At 43.3% G+C, this 18,256-nt stretch overlaps 2 protein-coding genes across 2 annotated transcripts in view; one reads left to right on the plus strand and one right to left on the minus strand.

The window, feature by feature from the left end:
- The window catches only part of T265_01743 (hypothetical protein), a gene marked incomplete at both ends in the record, with an annotated part of 66,933 nt that overhangs the window by 46,923 nt on the left and 1,754 nt on the right, over nucleotides 1-18,256 (minus strand). Inside the window, 10 exons of the mRNA XM_009165833.1 lie at nucleotides 119-283; nucleotides 1,888-2,057; nucleotides 2,502-2,731; nucleotides 3,057-3,142; nucleotides 3,464-3,559; nucleotides 6,187-6,402; nucleotides 7,636-7,788; nucleotides 8,608-8,674; nucleotides 12,875-13,054; nucleotides 14,470-14,643. Coding sequence (XP_009164097.1) covers nucleotides 119-283; nucleotides 1,888-2,057; nucleotides 2,502-2,731; nucleotides 3,057-3,142; nucleotides 3,464-3,559; nucleotides 6,187-6,402; nucleotides 7,636-7,788; nucleotides 8,608-8,674; nucleotides 12,875-13,054; nucleotides 14,470-14,643 — 1,537 coding nt within the window. The remainder of the gene's footprint in view (nucleotides 1-118; nucleotides 284-1,887; nucleotides 2,058-2,501; nucleotides 2,732-3,056; nucleotides 3,143-3,463; nucleotides 3,560-6,186; nucleotides 6,403-7,635; nucleotides 7,789-8,607; nucleotides 8,675-12,874; nucleotides 13,055-14,469; nucleotides 14,644-18,256) is intronic.
- Nucleotides 1-18,256, plus strand: part of T265_01744 (hypothetical protein) — a gene marked incomplete at both ends in the record, with an annotated part of 34,868 nt that overhangs the window by 15,072 nt on the left and 1,540 nt on the right. The window lies entirely within an intron of this gene.

Consider the following 18,256-nt stretch of genomic DNA (forward strand, 5'->3'; position numbering starts at 1 on the left):
CAATCCCATGAATGAAAAGATGGATTGGAATCTACACTAGGCTTGGTTCTGTGGGCCTTGAGGACGGCTGTTTCAGAGTACACGTTACCTAGCTTCTCAAGATTGAATGTCCGAGAACAGTTGTGCCCAAAACTCCCCACTGGGAGACTGAGTTTGCCGTAACACCCTTCCGGTGCCTAGCTGTCATGCTACCCGAAGGAAGCACGAGGGCTGGGATACTGCCAGGTTGCCCAAGCCTAGACAGGGGAAGTCGAGGGGCAGAGGTCGGGTTCGAACCACGGACCTTCCGATCAGTAAATTCGCGCTCTAACCACTTGAGCTATCTCGCCCCCCTCCACCTGTTACCATGATAAACTCAAACTCAGCCGCAGCACAACCCGATAAGTTCACGAAGCCTCGGTCTGATCAAAGCAGACATCACTGTCTATAAGTTTGCTGTCGATTCGTTTAATATTCTATGATGGAAGCTCTCCCTGTGTTTAGATTTGACATAAGGTACATCAATGCAGTATATGTTAGTTAAAAGTCTTTCATGCATTACGCGCGGGTGCATACAATCTTCCTTTCATAGCGGATTTGAAACTTATTCACTGTTGTCCTCCTGTCAGGATGGTTTATGGATGCTACAAAATGTGACATAGAATCAACTGGCCTGCAATGCAAGCAGCCTACCCACTTTTGTGGTCTGTACGATGTGACTAAACGTCAGTCGTTTCGTTCTCTTGATGAGACCATCTGTTCAAATACCACTTCACACAGTTTTGCGCAATACACTGAACATACAGTCCCGTTCTTCTGGTACTACGATCAGAGTCAGTTGGATGGTTCACTACCATGCAGGGGATCACTGCGTTTATGGAAGAAACTCATGAGATGCCGCTGTCGCTAACTAATCCCCGTCTTATCGATAGATAAAAATACCGACGTCCTTTGAAAGTACATGTGGTAAGCTTCGGAAGTAAGTATAGTTGATGTGTCCCAAAAATGAACCGGAAAAATTGATACGAATGAAATCGGAGAAGCGCAAATACAGTCTTATCTAACAAGCCTATAGCTTAGCCGGAAAGATAGTTGCTACCATCGGCAGTTTGGGAGTGACAGGAAACATACTCAAGACCTTGACTGCAGACCAGGCCATTTTACGCCTCAAGAAATCTCGCTAGTACTGAACCCTTCCAGATTTCGTTATACGACGTTTAGTATCGACCGGTATGTTTGCCAGCAAACTAAGCTGATTGCTTCACTTAGTACAAACGAAGGTGACGCACCACAATGCCCAATTCATTTGGAGTTATTGCCAGTGCAAATAAGGTGTTAGGAAGCAACAGAATTCACAAGATTCTGAAGCTTTTTTTCAGAAAGCTCTGTCTAACCATCAATGCACACGACGATGCAGTCTAGAAAAGCCAGTATAACATACTGAAAGAAGTGGCTCAAAAGTGGTGGGGCCAAAAATCATGATAGTCCACGATAAATTGAGAAAAGGCTCTTAAAATCGGGAGGTCCTACCTCACGATCTGGTAAGTGTCTGGGTATTTATTGGAGTGTCTACCGGGCAAAGAATATGAAGGAACTGAAACAACTGATAGAAAGGCGCGACCCCTGGTTAGCTACGATAAAACAGTTCTGAGGAGTGCCGCACAGTGCTTTACTGGTGACGGATTTTGCCAAAAAAAAGGTCTATTATATCACAACGTTTATGTTTGCATTCCCTGTGAAATAGTTTGGCGATTCGACCTTTTATTATTCATTCCGAAGCACAGACTGGTTTACAAAGTGACTAGGTGAGGAAACAAACTAAAATAATGTCTACTATCCTGATTTTTTTCGAGAACTTCAATAAAAGGGAGAATAACTATCTAGACAACTTGCTTTCTTCAGGCCGACCACTCGCAGCATCGTATGAAACGTTGGTCCGGCGTACACCGCACCAGGCATTGTACCCCAAAGCGGATCACCTCTTCCGTGTAGTAAAATACGGAAGCCGACAAATCCTTGGTTAGGAATCATATAGTCGTAGCTTTGTGGATCCAGTGTTAGTTGAAATTCATCGACATCTGCAGCAAACAGAGGAGAAATCAAGCTATGACAGACGGGGCTTCGAAGAAAATCGTCAAGACATAACTAACTGACGTAGATAGCAGCTCCTAGGAAACTAAGGTTAGAAATATGCACGTTAAGCTTCAAAACGTGATGGACGGTCACGAACAATCAGAACTAAAACTACCGGGCGGGATTCTTGTTGGCCACGTGTACCTACCAGTACCAACCAGTGAGGCAGTAACTGGTAACGGATTTTGTCGAAAAAGAGGTCTACCATATCACAACGTTTATGTTTGCATTCCCTGTGAAATAGTTTGGCGATTCGACCTTTTATTATTCATTCCGAAGCACAGACTGGTTTACAAAGTGACTAGGTGAGGAAACAAACTAAAATAATGTCTACTATCCTGATTTTTTTCGAGAACTTCAATAAAAGGGAGAATAACTATCTAGACAACTTGCTTTCTTCAGGCCGACCACTCGCAGCATCGTATGAAACGTTGGTCCGGCGTACACCGCACCAGGCATTGTACCCCAAAGCGGATCACCTCTTCCGTGTAGTAAAATACGGAAGCCGACAAATCCTTGGTTAGGAATCATATAGTCGTAGCTTTGTGGATCCAGTGTTAGTTGAAATTCATCGACATCTGCAGCAAACAGAGGAGAAATCAAGCTATGACAGACGGGGCTTCGAAGAAAATCGTCAAGACATAACTAACTGACGTAGATAGCAGCTCCTAGGAAACTAAGGTTAGAAATATGCACGTTAAGCTTCAAAACGTGATGGACGGTCACGAACAATCAGAACTAAAACTACCGGGCGGGATTCTTGTTGGCCACGTGTACCTACCAGTACCAACCAGTGAGGCAGTAAAACTATCATCTGAAGAATGTAAGTGCCCCAAGAAACAAAACACGCACGTCTGGCGAAACAAATGCACGATTTCTGTGAACATCTGGGTGAGTAAAAATGTAGACGGTCTGCACGAGTTAGACAGCCTTACCGTTGTTACTTCCGTGGAAAGTGTAGCAGGCACCGGTCGGAAGGATACTCTTTGTGAAATTTGCTGCAGAGCACGAGGACTGACCGGCTGTGCACCTGAATACAGGGGGCGGTAAAAGATGCAGAGTGATGTTGTCAATACGAGACAGTCGGCAAACAAAACCCATTCTTACCGAGAGCCTGGTGGATGACACATTACCGACACTAAGGTGCAGTCAGTCCCAACTTGATCGTACATACATATAGCAGGCAGCCACGTGAGTGCCATGAGAGGTCTTTATCTGAACACTTACATAGCCTTTGGTGAAGACTGAATTCTACTGCATTACTGATTATTTTTTTCTCGCAAAGACATTGTCAGTGGGAATGGAGTTTTCCATTTCACTTCCTCTTACGTCAATAATGAAGTCATCTTACTGAATGCTTCAACAAAAAGTCGAATTGTTCAGCTGTAACACTCTTCCGGTGCCTAGCTGCCATACCACCCGAAGGAAGTATAAGGGCTGCCCAAGCCTAGACAGGGGAAATCGAGAAGCAGAAGTCGGCTTCGAACCACGGACCCTCCGGTCAGTAAATTCACGCTCTAACCACCTGAGCCATCTCGCTACAACAGAGCGGCTCTCATTTTGGTAGGACACTCGGAAATCGACTGCGGGCTCCGAACTTTGCAGAAATTCTTTTGTAAGAAATCTCCGACATTTAGATGATTGGTTTTCAAAACCAGTACATCAACTCGTAGGATATATTGTTCTGTCCACTAAACCTTCTGGAGCTCGTTGTTTGTAGAGGAAGGAATTCGAGTCAATGAAAACCAGGCACGCGACCAAGTTGGCGTGACATAAGAAGGGACATCAGTTCAGCTCTTACGTAAGAGGCTTTCCCTTTAGAAGCATTCATAGTATTCCAGTGTTACTGATTCGATGTTCTCACCAGAAGCAAGTTCCGAGGGCAGAAAAGGGCCTAGTCCTAACATTTTTCTAACACGCTCAGCTCGCAGTTGTCAGATTAATCATTCATATAACAATAGAGAGAGAATTATATTACAGTACACCCAACCCTTCACAGATATTGCTTTCACCCCCACGCCACGGATGTCACCGGTTGGAAAAAGCCCCGCATCTGACGGTCATCTAGGTCACCAGGACTGCTACAGCCACCCTTCACCTCATGAGTTTCGGATTGTATACTACTCATTTCTGTGACAGCCCCTTACATTTTACAGTTTTCAATAACATACCAAACTGTGGGACGTATGCAGTAAGATTATTTAATTTAATTGTATTTTGGTGAAGATAAATTCCAGGGTAGCTGTGTCATCTGTGTATCAGTGCGCATCTAACTCTTCATCATGAAAGCGATGCAAATTCTTTTAAAGCCCGCGAACAGTCACGTCCTTCTTAGAGCTCATCATGTAGGCGCTGTCCCCGAGCGTCCTTTATCATCAAACCCAGATAGTAGACAGATTTCGACAGCGATTTTCAATTGCACACGAACTCAGGTTGACAAGAGAATCAACTGAACCTAGCTGAGCCTTTCGTTTTTGGTAGACCGCTTCCACTGTGTCCGCTGTATCAGGCCGCTTCATGTTTCATTCGGTACTCAAACCCTCTTGCAACCTACTACCTATCGAATTGTACCAAGTAAGTGTGGTATCTCGATTTCAGTCAACTTCGTACCTTAATTGGATACCTTGGATCTCTTAGCTATGGTACACCTCAACCTAATTTGCTATGTCAAAATTGTCTCTCATTGGGATGATAGTCGATCTCTGTACCGACACCTTTCGTTATCACTCCCACAGAGAATGTTTCACTGTACCATCCCAACTCAGCATCCATCCTGTGTCACCCGATTCCGATTTACAATGAACCACATGCTAACAGCAAATATTTATACAGTAGTAACGTTTGTGTGTGACGCCTGTGTCATCTGCTCAGTGAACACCGTACTTACTGTGGTTATCATCAACATACTTGAAGAATGATGAACTAGAGATTCACCTGAGTATCCTGGGTCTCCAGATTAATCGGATAGATGTGTTTGCGCATACGGTTTCGACCAAACCTATCGAAGCACGTAGGCTAACTTGATAGTGATGTAGTCGGGCGGAGTAGCCTTCCCGGATAGTCGTGTAGAAGCACAGCACACAGCAATCAGTATTATACCGTAATTGTAGCAATCGTCATCTATCATACAACTAAATATCCGGGCTATGCTGGGAAATGGCTTGGTGTCAGTCGAGAAGCTGGGCCAGTTCAGCTGGAGATCTCTCTTGTGCAAAACGTTCGGGTGTGTGTAGCAGGATGACAATACCCTTGTCAACCGCCAGATTACTTAATCTGACCACCCTTGACCCGTTTTTCGGCACCTGGTGTATGATCTAAACCGTACTGGCCTGAATACCTTGTCCCGTGTCGACTAGGGGGACTAAGATTGAACGCAGAACTTTGCACCCACCGCCCAGGGCGAGCTACCTTGTACATTGTTTGCTAGTCCATTTAGACAAGCGCAGCGCATTACCACCTACATGAGTAGGTGTTGCGCATTGGATGTCATAAACAACTAGCAAAGCGGTCAGCACTTGTAGGCCTTCTTGATCCGAGAGGCACAGAAGAGTTAGAGTTAACAATAGGCAACCAAGTTTGACCGCGCTGAACATGGATCTTACCAATTTCTGGATATCGAGTAGTTCTTTTGCCCAAAAAACACGCATACTTGACTACGACATCTTATGCCTTATCTTAATAGGTTGACTTTTATAATGTTAAATGCTACATGCGATACATGCGTACCGGTCAGAAAATGGAGCGTTAAAACTACGTGTATGCTCAGCGTTTTGTTTTCCAAAGTCAACACCGGAACCTTCCACCAAAAGGGAAACTTCATGGGGGTGAAGTGAGCTAAATCCAAATTACTGCTTACCGCCACCAGTTTTCAAAAAGCGAAAAATGGATTTATTCATTTTTGCCAGAAACAGTCTCGAAGTAATATAGAATACTAGTTTGAAAATGAGTGATTTATTCATGTTCTTATTCGTATTAATAGCACAATCATCATCATCATCATCATCATCATCATCATCATCATCATCATCATCATCATCATCATCATCATCATTGTCAGCTGTGATAACCCCGTACTCGTCGTACAGTGGTTGTAGCTGCCGCAGTTTCGTTCACCGATGATTTGGGGGGTGGGTGGGTAGGTAGCTGCGCATTGCAGGCGGGAGCTGATAAATTGGTGCATAAATCCAGCACTGTCAGTGGGCTGTCAAATGAGGGGTTGGAAAAGGAGATATGCATTGCAGGCAATAGGTTGAATGCACAAGCGCCATTGAGGGCTCGACTGGACCATGTCTGACAATGTCTCTAGTCATTGATGTGGCTCGTCTCGGGGTCCCCATCCAGGAAGACGGCAGTGACCAGCGCACAGTACTTCTGTCGATAACATAATGAAACTTGTGTTGCTTCTCTCTGGTTGGATTGCTTGTGACTGACATCCAGCTAAGCATAAAGTTAACCGTCTGGGAAAGTTTTAGCTTCCTTTTACGTGATCAAAGTAGCCTTGGACAGCCGTTTTATTCATTCCTGGGCTCATCGTCCTTGAGAATATTCAGGTTCGAACAATCGAGAGGCTTCTTCCTCTGGATGAAACGCCCTCATCTAGGAACAAGTTTTGGACGCACAGAATTTTTGCACTGCAATGATCCCTTGTGTAAACGAACCCACCAAAACTTGAAGAGATGCAACTTATGGTTCCTCAAAAGGCTGATACACTTCCATAGAGAAGACAACACAATGTGTTTTCATTGATTCAGGTTTTATGGTTAACTGTTACGGCTGTACTGAGGTGCAGTATTTGACAGAGCGTACCCTGGCAGTTAAAATTAGTCTCGGATACGAAAACAATGTCTGATATGATAATTCATAACCGAACCGTTGAACGAAGGTAATGTGTGCAATAGACAAAATTTAGAAACGCGCTAAAATCATGACTGTGCGTGACTGATCACTTCAGACAGACTGCTTCAGACACCTCAAGAAAGTGGTTGGAAGTACCCGCATGCAAGTGGAATTTCAGTAACTCAGTACAGTTCAAGTGGGTCAACCTTCCAAAGAGAAACATCTTGTTGAGGGCAAAACTTTGGAGTCTACTGAGGATGCTATTCCAACATGCATCGTCGTATGAATCACCAAGGAAAATTAGCATGCAGTAATGTCTTAAACTTTGTGCTGTATAGACAGCACTAATACCTGCCTTGTTGATCGAACAAAGGAGTACACACTCCTCTGGCTTCTCTCTTGCTGGTCAGCTGGCTGCCAACACGAACAGGTATCTACGACAATCCACACACAAATCAAAAGTTTACTTTTGTACCTTACATAGGAAATTGGTGGCAGTCAGGTAGCTGAAGAGCCAACTAATATCGTAAACAGGACAAGTGTAAAGTTTACCAAAGCAATGTGCCAGTATTAAGATTTGGTCGGGATGCAGTAGACGTATTTATTCCGCCCTATAAGTTTGCTATACTCGTAGTAATCTGAACGGGGGCGAGATGGACCAAGTGGTTAGAGCGCGAATTTACTGACCCGGAAGGTCCGTGGTTCGAACCCGACCTCTGCCACTCGACTTCCACTGTCTAGTTTTGGGCTACCTGGCAGTATCCCAGCCCTCGTGCCTCCTTCGTGTGGCATGGCAGCTAGGCACCGAAAGGGTGCTACTGATGAACGATTTTTAATAAACTGAGCAGGCTACTGATAAAAGGTTCAGCCTGTGGAAACAGGGCATATCTATTCTATATATTGCTTGAAGCATGCAAACTTAATTCGAATTTTTCCACGAACACGCTGTTTTTCGTAAGGCAAGCCTATTTCTTTTCTTTATTAGCAGTTGACGATGCAAGTTATACGCACACTGCAGACTGCAGTATAATACACGGATTCGGCAGTGTAAAGCTACCGGGAAACAGGTTGCCAGGCGCAATAGACGTCGCCTTACTTGAAGAGAAATAAAGTCTGATAACCATGGGAACCCATTACAGCGGCAAACCGCGGCCGCTATGCAGCTCTGGCTTACTCGCCAGTGTGCACAGATGTATGTCGTTCTTGTCACAACCAAACGGTCCTCGTTTCTTCCACTTCCGGTCGGTTATGCCGTTGCCCTCCTAACGAACTTACTCCAAACGAGGCTGACAGGACCAGCGGAAATCTACAGCCACACTCGTTTCCTTAGCTTCTTGTGGTTAGTAAAACACTTCACAGTGAAAAGGCTCATAGAGATTTTTTTCAGCACCCTGAAGTCCGGTTATTTTCAGAGAGTATATTTTGCGTTTAAACAAAAACCGTAACCATAGTAGCTCAGGAAGTGTTGAAGACTTTGCACAGATTTGAAAATATGATTGGACTGCTCTGTGTTTACGAGTGTCTTGTGTAGATGTGTGTGTGCGCGCGCACGCGTGGTCACAGCCACTGATGTGTTCACATACGTGTTCACATCCTTTTGTCAACTAGAAAGCGGCATCAAAAAATGTATTTCTGCTCGCTGGTAGGAGACGAGTTGACAAGGGAAACGAAATCTACGAAAGAATGACATCCTGTACTTGGGTTGCTCATGAATTGTAGTTGATTTCTGGATAAATGCGGGGTGGGGAAGATGAATGAGAATTCTATGTTAATAAAGTATTGCTGTTTGGAACTTTATCGAAGTCACTACTAGTTCATTATTTTCTCAACTAATTTCCAAAATAGAGTACTCAGACTGGGAAATCACTCAAACGGTACACGATATTTCGCAACAAACGTTAAGAAACACGGACTGTGATGGGCACCGTGTCAATAAGGCCAGTGTGAACAAAAAGCCATTGCTTCTAAAACCATGGACACCAGGCTGAACCCACAGAATTAGAAATGAAAACCATTCCATCATTTACTCGATGAGCCGACGGCAAGGAGTTGATGGCATCTAGGCAATGCCTGCCACTGCTAAGAAACAAAGAGAGAACAAATCATTCTTTCCTACTGCAGTGTCAGGCGGTCCACCAGCATCATCATCACAGACAGCAACATCAGTGTTGACAGTAGTGCTTCACTGTCGGACAGTCACAGAGTATATTTCATTGCATTTAAAGCCTTGTAATGCCGATAAGAGAAAAGAGTGGGTGAGGGACCCCATCCTAGAAGGAGTATTGCACCAACAATGCTCAAACTCTCTTCAATCTCTTTCGCATTCTTCTGCCAGTTGTCCACCTCGAGGTTTACACCATTTTGAAGGAGATACGGCGAATTATACTCGTTTCGACAGATGGTGTTTTGGGATGCGTAACACATGGCCGGGCTATCCCAGTCGGTGGTGCTGGGTGTTTTCTCAGATTTAAGTACCTGCCGCACAACCGAATCCCGTTTTGTAATTATCTCATTACAAATTCGCTGACGCCAGCAATACTCCTGAGACGCTGGTGGCCAAAACTCCGAAGATGCCTCACATCATCCGTCTTCAGAGGCCATGGTTCGCAACAATACAACAAGACAGCCCTTAGTGTGGCCTGATACATGTGGCCCTTGAGACCTAGTGGTATGCTTTTTCGATGCCATAGGTGGTACGAATTAGCAAACTAGATTCTGGCCTTTGCGATTCTTGCATTGACAAATATCACCTAGCCCATTCCTCTCTAGGAGAGTGAACAGACACTACCCTTCAGAAAAGACGGAAGAGCAAGCAAATTAAACTGTTCAAGACCTGTTGCATTTCAAGGTGACCATCGTCCCATGGATGCTTCAAATAGAAGAGTAAGGTATCCGACATGAACAGAATGGAGGCAGTCTTGTAAAATATTTAGTAGAATGAAGTTTATCTCCAAGCGAAGAACGAGTGCTGCATAGGAATAGCCTAAATTTGCATTAATTTTCCTCGTAGATTAAATAAGGATTTTTGAAATGAGTAGAACATAACGTCATCTAGCACCAGGAGTGTGAGGGTAACAATAGAAACAGGCTATAGATAAGAGCCGGTATGCTACAGATTCGTTGCGTGATAACAACAAACTTTCTATTAGCCTAACAACAATGGAGATTCTGCAATTTCTTGAGCAGAACGGAAGACGTCAGACAGTGATGAAGAATGATCGACAAGAGTAGCAGCAGGTCTCAGTACGCTAAATTGTGTGCCAGGTGAAAGGAGACGGAAGCGTGTGTTTCACCAAGATCACAATGTCCACGTGGGAAAATTGAGTAGTTTCATGCAAAAATATACGAAATACTCGGTTTTCGACCCTGATCTTAACCATGCTTCTAATAAGTGGGACATGATTATGGTATTACATTGAACTAAAAATGGAACACAGAAAATCTTACTTAGAAATCTCACATCATTAATATTTGACCATTTTGGACGAGATGGTGGGAATTAGTATCATAGAAACACGCAGAACGCAGTGAAGGAGCTGTAAAGTAACAGCGATTTTCTTATCTACAGACACCGACAGAGACGGTGAGGTCGTTATGGTGAACAAAAGTGACAAAATTACTACTCAATTAGTTGAGCCATTTGGCAGAACGGGACAGAAAGAGATGAATTGGAAAATCGATTGAAAAGAAAACAAAATTTAAAATAATAATAATTTAATAATAATGACGCAACCAAAGGCAGACATTTATGACGGAGTGGAAGAGTATTACCGTCATTTTATATTCCTTGAAAAATATGTAAGGATGAAGCTCTAATAAAAGCGATTTTGGATACTTGAACGCCCTCATGGCTTATCCTTTCTTAACTGGTAATTGGAAAAAGGGATTTGACCAGACGTTTATCCGTCAATTGGTTGTGATTTCGTTGGCATGATTAAGCATCCGCCAACCACCGGGTAGAAAATGTTTTCATCTAATACCGCATAACTTTTCACCTCTGTACCACTGCATGGAATTGCAGACAGCTGCTATAATTCTTTCGACACTAACGGACTGGGTATCAGTATCCCAAATGACAGCTTGGAAGGGGTTTCAATATTTTGGAGTACCGCATGCGATTTCCACTGGACAACAAAGTTTTCAGAGAGAAAGATGGTTTGACCAGGCGGTCCCCACTTAACCTATTGCCAAATGACATACTCATGAACAGGTTTGAGAGCTCTTCGATGAATTCTGTTCTGGAGACATTCGCTGCTGGCAGACGCCACGTCAGTGATGTTACAGTCTTCATCCCAGATGTACTAACGAAATTCTGGTAGGCGTCAAGGTCACTCTAGAGCCAGAAATGCAAAAGTGCATTAGCTTCCTAAAATCCGGATGACTGGAAGAATCACTGGGACACTTCAGCGAACTGCGCATAAGCAATAAACCTGGGATGTGCATTGACTCCATTCTGTGAGCTTTGTTCCCGTAAACGATGGTAGAAATAATGAACGGTTTCCAGGATAGAGCAACAGGCATCTACCAGGACGACAAACTGAACAGAAGTTTAAAACGGCTCAAACTTGAATGGCCTTTCGACCCGCTTTAAAGGAAAAACTGCACGGTCAATAACACTGGTTTCATCTCCAAAGGTGGTCTTGTGGCCAAGGTGATATCAGACAGGCTTAAAACATGTGTTAAAGTGACTCGCGGAGCAACGAATTAATGGATAATCTTCCAGTCAACACTCATTCTTGGCATGAAGCTAAAGGACAGTTTGTCATTCCACCGTCCTTGCAAGATATCTTATTGTACAACCCGCGAAAAATGCCCATACGCGTGTAACTAAAAAGACTAATTTCAGAAAACTATCTGACTTTTTCTGATCATGCTGTTAGTCCTGCAGAAACTTTCCAGTTGCTGCGCTGAAACCTAACTAATTATCTTAAATACCCCAATTTAGAGCCGTCGCCTTGTCGTATTGGTCGGGCTTCGATACTGAAGCTATACTGAAGTAATCATGCGGACCCTACTGGCAGGAACTCAGTTTGAAAAGTTCAACTATGCCAGGAAAGCCAACGGAGAGCAGCCCGAGGAAGAACAGCGAGTCCCCGTACTGCGAGTAATCGTATTACAGGGCGGTCTAGAGGTGAAGTGATACTAACCTCTGCGATGGGCGTCAAGGTAGTGAGGCGATTCTTCCAGGCGGCCAGTATGTCCATATTTATGAAAGCAGTGATGCTGCATTCTTCCGAGGAGGGACGGCTTATAAAAGGTCTATCCGCAACACTCCGATTGCCAAAAGACTGGCTGTGGCCGTTGGCTCATTATACAGCAGTTTCTAAAGAAATTCACCATAAACGAAATGTACACGAGTTCAGCTGCCTCCCGCTTCCCAGGTGGCATCAATTTAGCTGCGTAAATCTGAAGTTTTTGTACAAAAACGGAATGTTACATAGGTAAATTTTTTAAAAACCGCTGGTTTTCCCCCATCTTCCAAAAGACATCTGAGTTCCAATACCATTGTTGTTTCTCTAACGTTTAGAAGTACAGACAGAAAAAAATTTTCGTGCTATCTCGATTGGGCGATTGATTTCCAGGTCACCTGCAGTGTGAACAGTCATCAAAGAGGAGAACTGGGAAAGAGCTCATCGGCAACGCATACCTTCGTCTGTGTTGAAAACGGAACTCTGGCCGTCTGATGCATCACTCTTAGCCTTTCTGCCAACCCACTTTTACCAACTCTGTGTCTAACAGCCGTGCCGAGAGGTGCGCATTTTTGTGGAATGTGACAGAGGAAATGTGATCACTTTTTATGGGATTAGAAGCGAATATCCATTATTTTCTTACTCTTCATGTAAATTATAAGACAGATATAACGTGAACAGTAGCTGAAGTTCTCGCATAACCATTAGGGTTATTAAATTCACAAAACGGTACATACAATTTCAGCATATCCACCAACTGGTGTGACGCTTGATCCATAAGACGGTAGATGGGAATTTCCAGTTTCCCTTTTGGCGGATTCTCTGTCACCCGACCTTGAACTGCATCGGAAAATAGCTCGTAGTCCACTCCGCGCGTGACTTGACTGGGTGAGTTCGGATTGTACAGTACGAGTCCTCTAGACAACAGAAACAGTGAGAACTAGATAACGTTTGTTGTCTGAAGCAAGTACAAAGCTGACAGTTGTTACTTAAGTTTTCTGGTGGGTTGACAGTTAGAAATCCTGGGACCTCGCCTGGCAGACCAATCGTCTAACAAACAGGAGGTTCTATGAAGTTTGTAGCTTTGAGACATTGACCTCCCTCCCAATTTCAGTCGGGTTTCTGGATGACATGCACGCCTTATTCATTGTAACTCATACAGCAGGTTCACTAGTAGCGCTAAAACTACATCAGTTATAAACATATTAAGAATAGATGCGGTGAGTTTCATGTGAAATCAGAGTGCGTTAGTAACAACACCGGTTCGATAAGTCGGAGGTCGATAATTTTGTTTCCGCCTTCGAGGTGTAGTTTTTTCTCCACACTATATTCTCCTGGACTTCTTATCTCAAAAGAAGTCGACCGAATGAACATACGCAATTCGTCGACGAAAAAAGTCCTGGTCGATCACCAGAGCTACTTAGTGGTATCGATGGGAAATACAAGAACAATCAAGTGACTGCCGTCACTGATGGGAACGTGACCTTCAATCTTCGTTACCTGGAGGCTAGAAAAAGACGTACTTTTATTGCATTTCTAGTTACTCCGCAATTAGTTCTACATTTCCTACCAGGAACGTCGTTCGCTCGTCACAAAAACACTTTGGTTGGGTGAGGTTAGGTTGCTTGAGAAAGCGAAATATAAGGGGATCTTGTGCTACAGTCGGTACGACATATTTTCTTTTACCATTTTAAGGAACGTAAATTACTGAATTTGCCAGAGAGCAACACTAGCGAGGGTTGACTACGTGTCTAGAGGTGCAATTACCATGCAATCACCTTGCTGTGCGGATGATGTGTACAACCGGATCTAAATTCATATACTCTCGCACTATAGGTATGCTTCAAGCTCAAACGACGCGCATGATCTTTAGGCTACTCATCTCTGGTAGAAATCCAAAATAGTCCGAGGGAAACCTCACTGAGACCAAGTCCTATACTACTATATACTATATATATACTGTATACTATACTGTACTATACTGTACTACTATACTATACTGTATACTATACTGAGCGATACAATAAATTGGCCATCATATATACTGTATACTATATAAATATACTGTATCCTATACTGAGCGATACAATAAATTGGCCATCGGTTCAGAGCACTTTGTGCTTGGCCACTACCTCCAGTTGAGCAACCGGTTTACACCGCAACTATGAGAGAGTTACTCTAAAACGGATAGAATAATTGCGTGCAGACCTTCAATTTTTGCGACAGTTGAAAAGCCCACGGAAACAACATCCAAGAAAATCTGACCATGACCTCTTACCACATACATGTACAGACGGTTTGTGTGTGTGTGTGTGTATGTGAACAAGCTTACCTTGCTGGATTGATATTGCATAGAGTGACGAGCGGAAAGGGCAGCTCTCTCTGATGTTCGTCATAGGCGGAGATAACCATCTTGGGGGCTAGATTACTGTAGTGAGTAAGCCAGGTTTGAACTCGATAGGTTGTCAGTGTTGCAATGATCAGACACAGGAGAAGACAGGTTGTCCTGTATTTGAGTAATCAGAAAACGAACATCATGAAACGGGAATTCAGTTGGTGCAGTTAATAATTGATTCGATGCCATAATGTGGCTAAGAACACCTTACTTGGTTTCAGTGATTCTTCACCCAGAAAGTCTAACAAATTTGCTTCCGTTTCTTCTTTTTCTTTTGAAGAACATCATTGTTTACCAAAATAAATGGAAGCTGGTAACAAATACATTGCACAAAGCTGCTCTACGGAACGGTACTCAGTCACTCATTTCTTTGCCTACTTAATTTGAATGCGGTTCAAAACTATCTTCTCTGTTTAGTGTTTATTGAGAGGATATGAGGCACAGAGACCCTCTCAGGCATCGGTGGGGCCTAATATGTAGATGTCGGAATATCTTTTCTAATCAGACGAACAGACGGATGAAATTTGCTCAATACATTACCACTGATTTCGGTAGAAAATGGATTGACATACTCTTACGAACTGAACTAACCAGTGGCTGACTGATTGTTTTTAGCACAATGATTCACCTAATACGTTCAAGGCCTGTAAATCAAACTTATGCGATAGGCTGGTCGCTAAACTGGGTAAAATTATTTCTTTGGATGCCTCAATCAGCATATTTTTTAATATTTCTGAATTTGGAGAAGGGCTTCATTGCCGACATCAACCAAAATCAAGCTAGAAACAAACCCTATTGCAGACAATACGGGCACCTTGGAAACGTACGATAAGACTTCCGGGCAGCAAGAAAACTGGTTGGATTTTTGTTGACCAGCGTATCGTTTTAAAGCAACGGAAACAAAATACTTTGTGGCGAAGTTCCGTTTTTCTTGCAGATAAGATTCCGAGATCCCTCATATAAAAATATCAGCTCTCCTATACGCCCTGTTTTGCACTCTAGGCATGAGTGGTCCAAAATTTCCGCAGAAAAAATGTGCTGTTACTACACAAATATATGCAGAGAACCAAAAAGGCCACAGGGCTTTGTGATACCCTCAGGACTAACTAAAATCACTGAAAATTAGGGGGTTTCTGAAACATGAGCGAGCCATCGATCTTCAAACCTGAACTACTCTGAGTGCACCAAGTGAGGAGAGAACCCTGAAATGTCCATCTTGTTGGAACAGCGATTCGAATTCAAAGAAGCTTCAACTCCCCTATGGTGATTTGAACACTTTACTTTGCTCTGAATTCCACGAACTGTGTGAAGCTAATCTTAGCTTGAAAGCACCAGAAGCCCCACAAATCTTACTAGATTTCTAAGCCCAAAGCTTCTCAAAGAAAACTTTGAACACGCAACCATTCAGCTATAGAGAATTAATCATCGTGCTGAGCAATATCTGCCTTAAGTTGATATGGCGGCCTTCGTTTTTCAACTAATCCATTCACTACGCGTGATCTAATGCTGACCGGCTCTATTCAGAGGGTAGACATACGAATTGTGGAACTTTTCCTTTCTAGGGAAACTGCTTATATCTTACAAGTACATCTTTAGTGCATAACAACTCCCGTTACTTTGTTAATATTGGATGTATTTCGAACTTTTCGGGCCAGATATACTGGGATACAAACACTTCTTCAATAAGAGATAAGTAGTATTAACCACATTCGGAATTTATAAGAATGAATCTCGCGGGAACTGGTCGGATCTTGAGATAACCCAGCAATTATGGCACAAAGATAGTGTCCTGACCTATGGACCGACCCTTTCTAGGTATGGGCAAACAATCAGTAACCTAATTCTCGTACTTCCTTAAAGATTCGTGGCAGCTGTGCACTGAAATACTGTTATTTACTTTAATCTTCGGAGTACCGACGTGAGGCTCACATAAACGAAAACACAGATAGGACGAAATTAAACCACAATCTGAAAGTAGGAGCGGGCCGTGAGAGCATTTTCATGGTCCAAACGATGTACTCAAGACGTGTACACCTAGTACGCCGTTCGAAATAAGCGAATCTAGGTGATATTTTGTCAAATTTCATATCTGTTCCGTTTTTCGAACTACAGACCTGAGCATTATCGCACGCTCGTTGTGTTGGTAGCTCCACAGTTTGCAGGTCCATTTGCGATCACGACCAAAATTTGACCGGTCCATTATGTGTCCCTCTGAAAGAGCTACCGTCTTTGCTATGGCCCGGCATTGCTATCCGACAGGGTCCAAGTGACAGAAGGTGGTATTAATCTCTGACAAAACTTTCGGACGTGGTTGGCAGTGCCGGGAGAGACATTCAATATCGCCGATTTGCATGGTTGTCGAACTGATGTGGCTTTGAATTTATCAGAAAGCACATCAGGGCTGAAGTCACAAAGATTCGGGACATTCGGTTGCCTACTTCACTCAGAAAGCTCGCAAACCCGTAATAATTCTGGAACACGGGGAAGCAAATGACCATTTCGATTAAGATGACCAGTTATGCGATGTCGTTTATCCCAGACTAAATTTACGATCACCTGGGGCAAGATAAAGAGCTGTGGTGACGCAGAAAGCCCCTTAAAGACACAGCCAGACGCAGGAACAAATCTAGGCGTAGGTAGACAGCTGGATTTGAGTCGTGTAACTATTCTCCAGAATGTGCAATTATGTCAGTCAAAAAAATGAATTATAAATCTACGAACTAGCTGGACTGCTATGATTTGACAAAGATAGTAATCCGACAGTGCCGTTGTAATGAAACAGGTTATTCGATATCAAGAGACTATTTTATTGTGTCACAGGCTTCATTATGTTTTCCACTTTGTGTTTCTCGAACCAAACAAGACAACAATTTGCGGGCGCTTTTCTTCATCTTTAGAAGGACCGTGTTCACCTTTTGGTGTTTGTCTTGCAAAGAACCGTATGGCGGGGTATATTAATATATATATATATAGCGAGTCCACTTTATCATTGTAAATACAGCAAACAGTGCAGGCTCTTGCGACATTGACAGTTTAGAGAAAAGCCGAAACTGGTTTAATGGAAGCAGATGAAGCAGGGATGATTTTTCACAAAATTACACTTTCGATTCGACGAAAAGCTATAATGCAGGCTTTCACATTTCATAATAACGCTGTACAGGCCGACGTCGTAGGATAACTTGGGTTCGTAGTTTGCTATTGATGCTCCCGGGTCATTTGGTTTGTTTAAAAGATCAGATATAGGGTCAAGTTGGAGTCGCGAGATATTTCGACAGTAACTGCGGCTGTAGTTGGTCAGGCGGTCCTTATCCTGGAAGGCGAGTAGAACCGATAGTACGCAGACGTTTCGTAACCTCTTCCAGAAAACACCCCAGATATTTTGAAGGTCATTGAAAAACAAAATAGCTTCTTATTCGGTTTGAAATTTTGATCAACAAGAGCGGCTAAATTGGCGGTCAGCATCGGATCTAGGCCAGACAGGATCGGCTGGTGTTGTGCCGTCATAATATAAGGATGCCTAGCTGTTAGTATCGACCCATGCTTCCAGGTCTGATGGATTTTAATAGTCCTCGGCACAAAGAACGTCCGGGCAATAAAGAGAGAAGTAGTGATTTGGAGCACTTTTCCGATTGTAATTTCAATCAGGTATAGCATCCGCGTACTAACATTTGCAGTCCTAAAACAATTGAAATTCCACGTTGTTTCCGCTCGCTAATTTCCATGT

The sequence above is a fragment of the Opisthorchis viverrini genome, assembly GCF_000715545.1.
Source record: "Opisthorchis viverrini unplaced genomic scaffold opera_v5_19, whole genome shotgun sequence".
NCBI lineage: Eukaryota > Metazoa > Platyhelminthes > Trematoda > Opisthorchiida > Opisthorchiidae > Opisthorchis > Opisthorchis viverrini.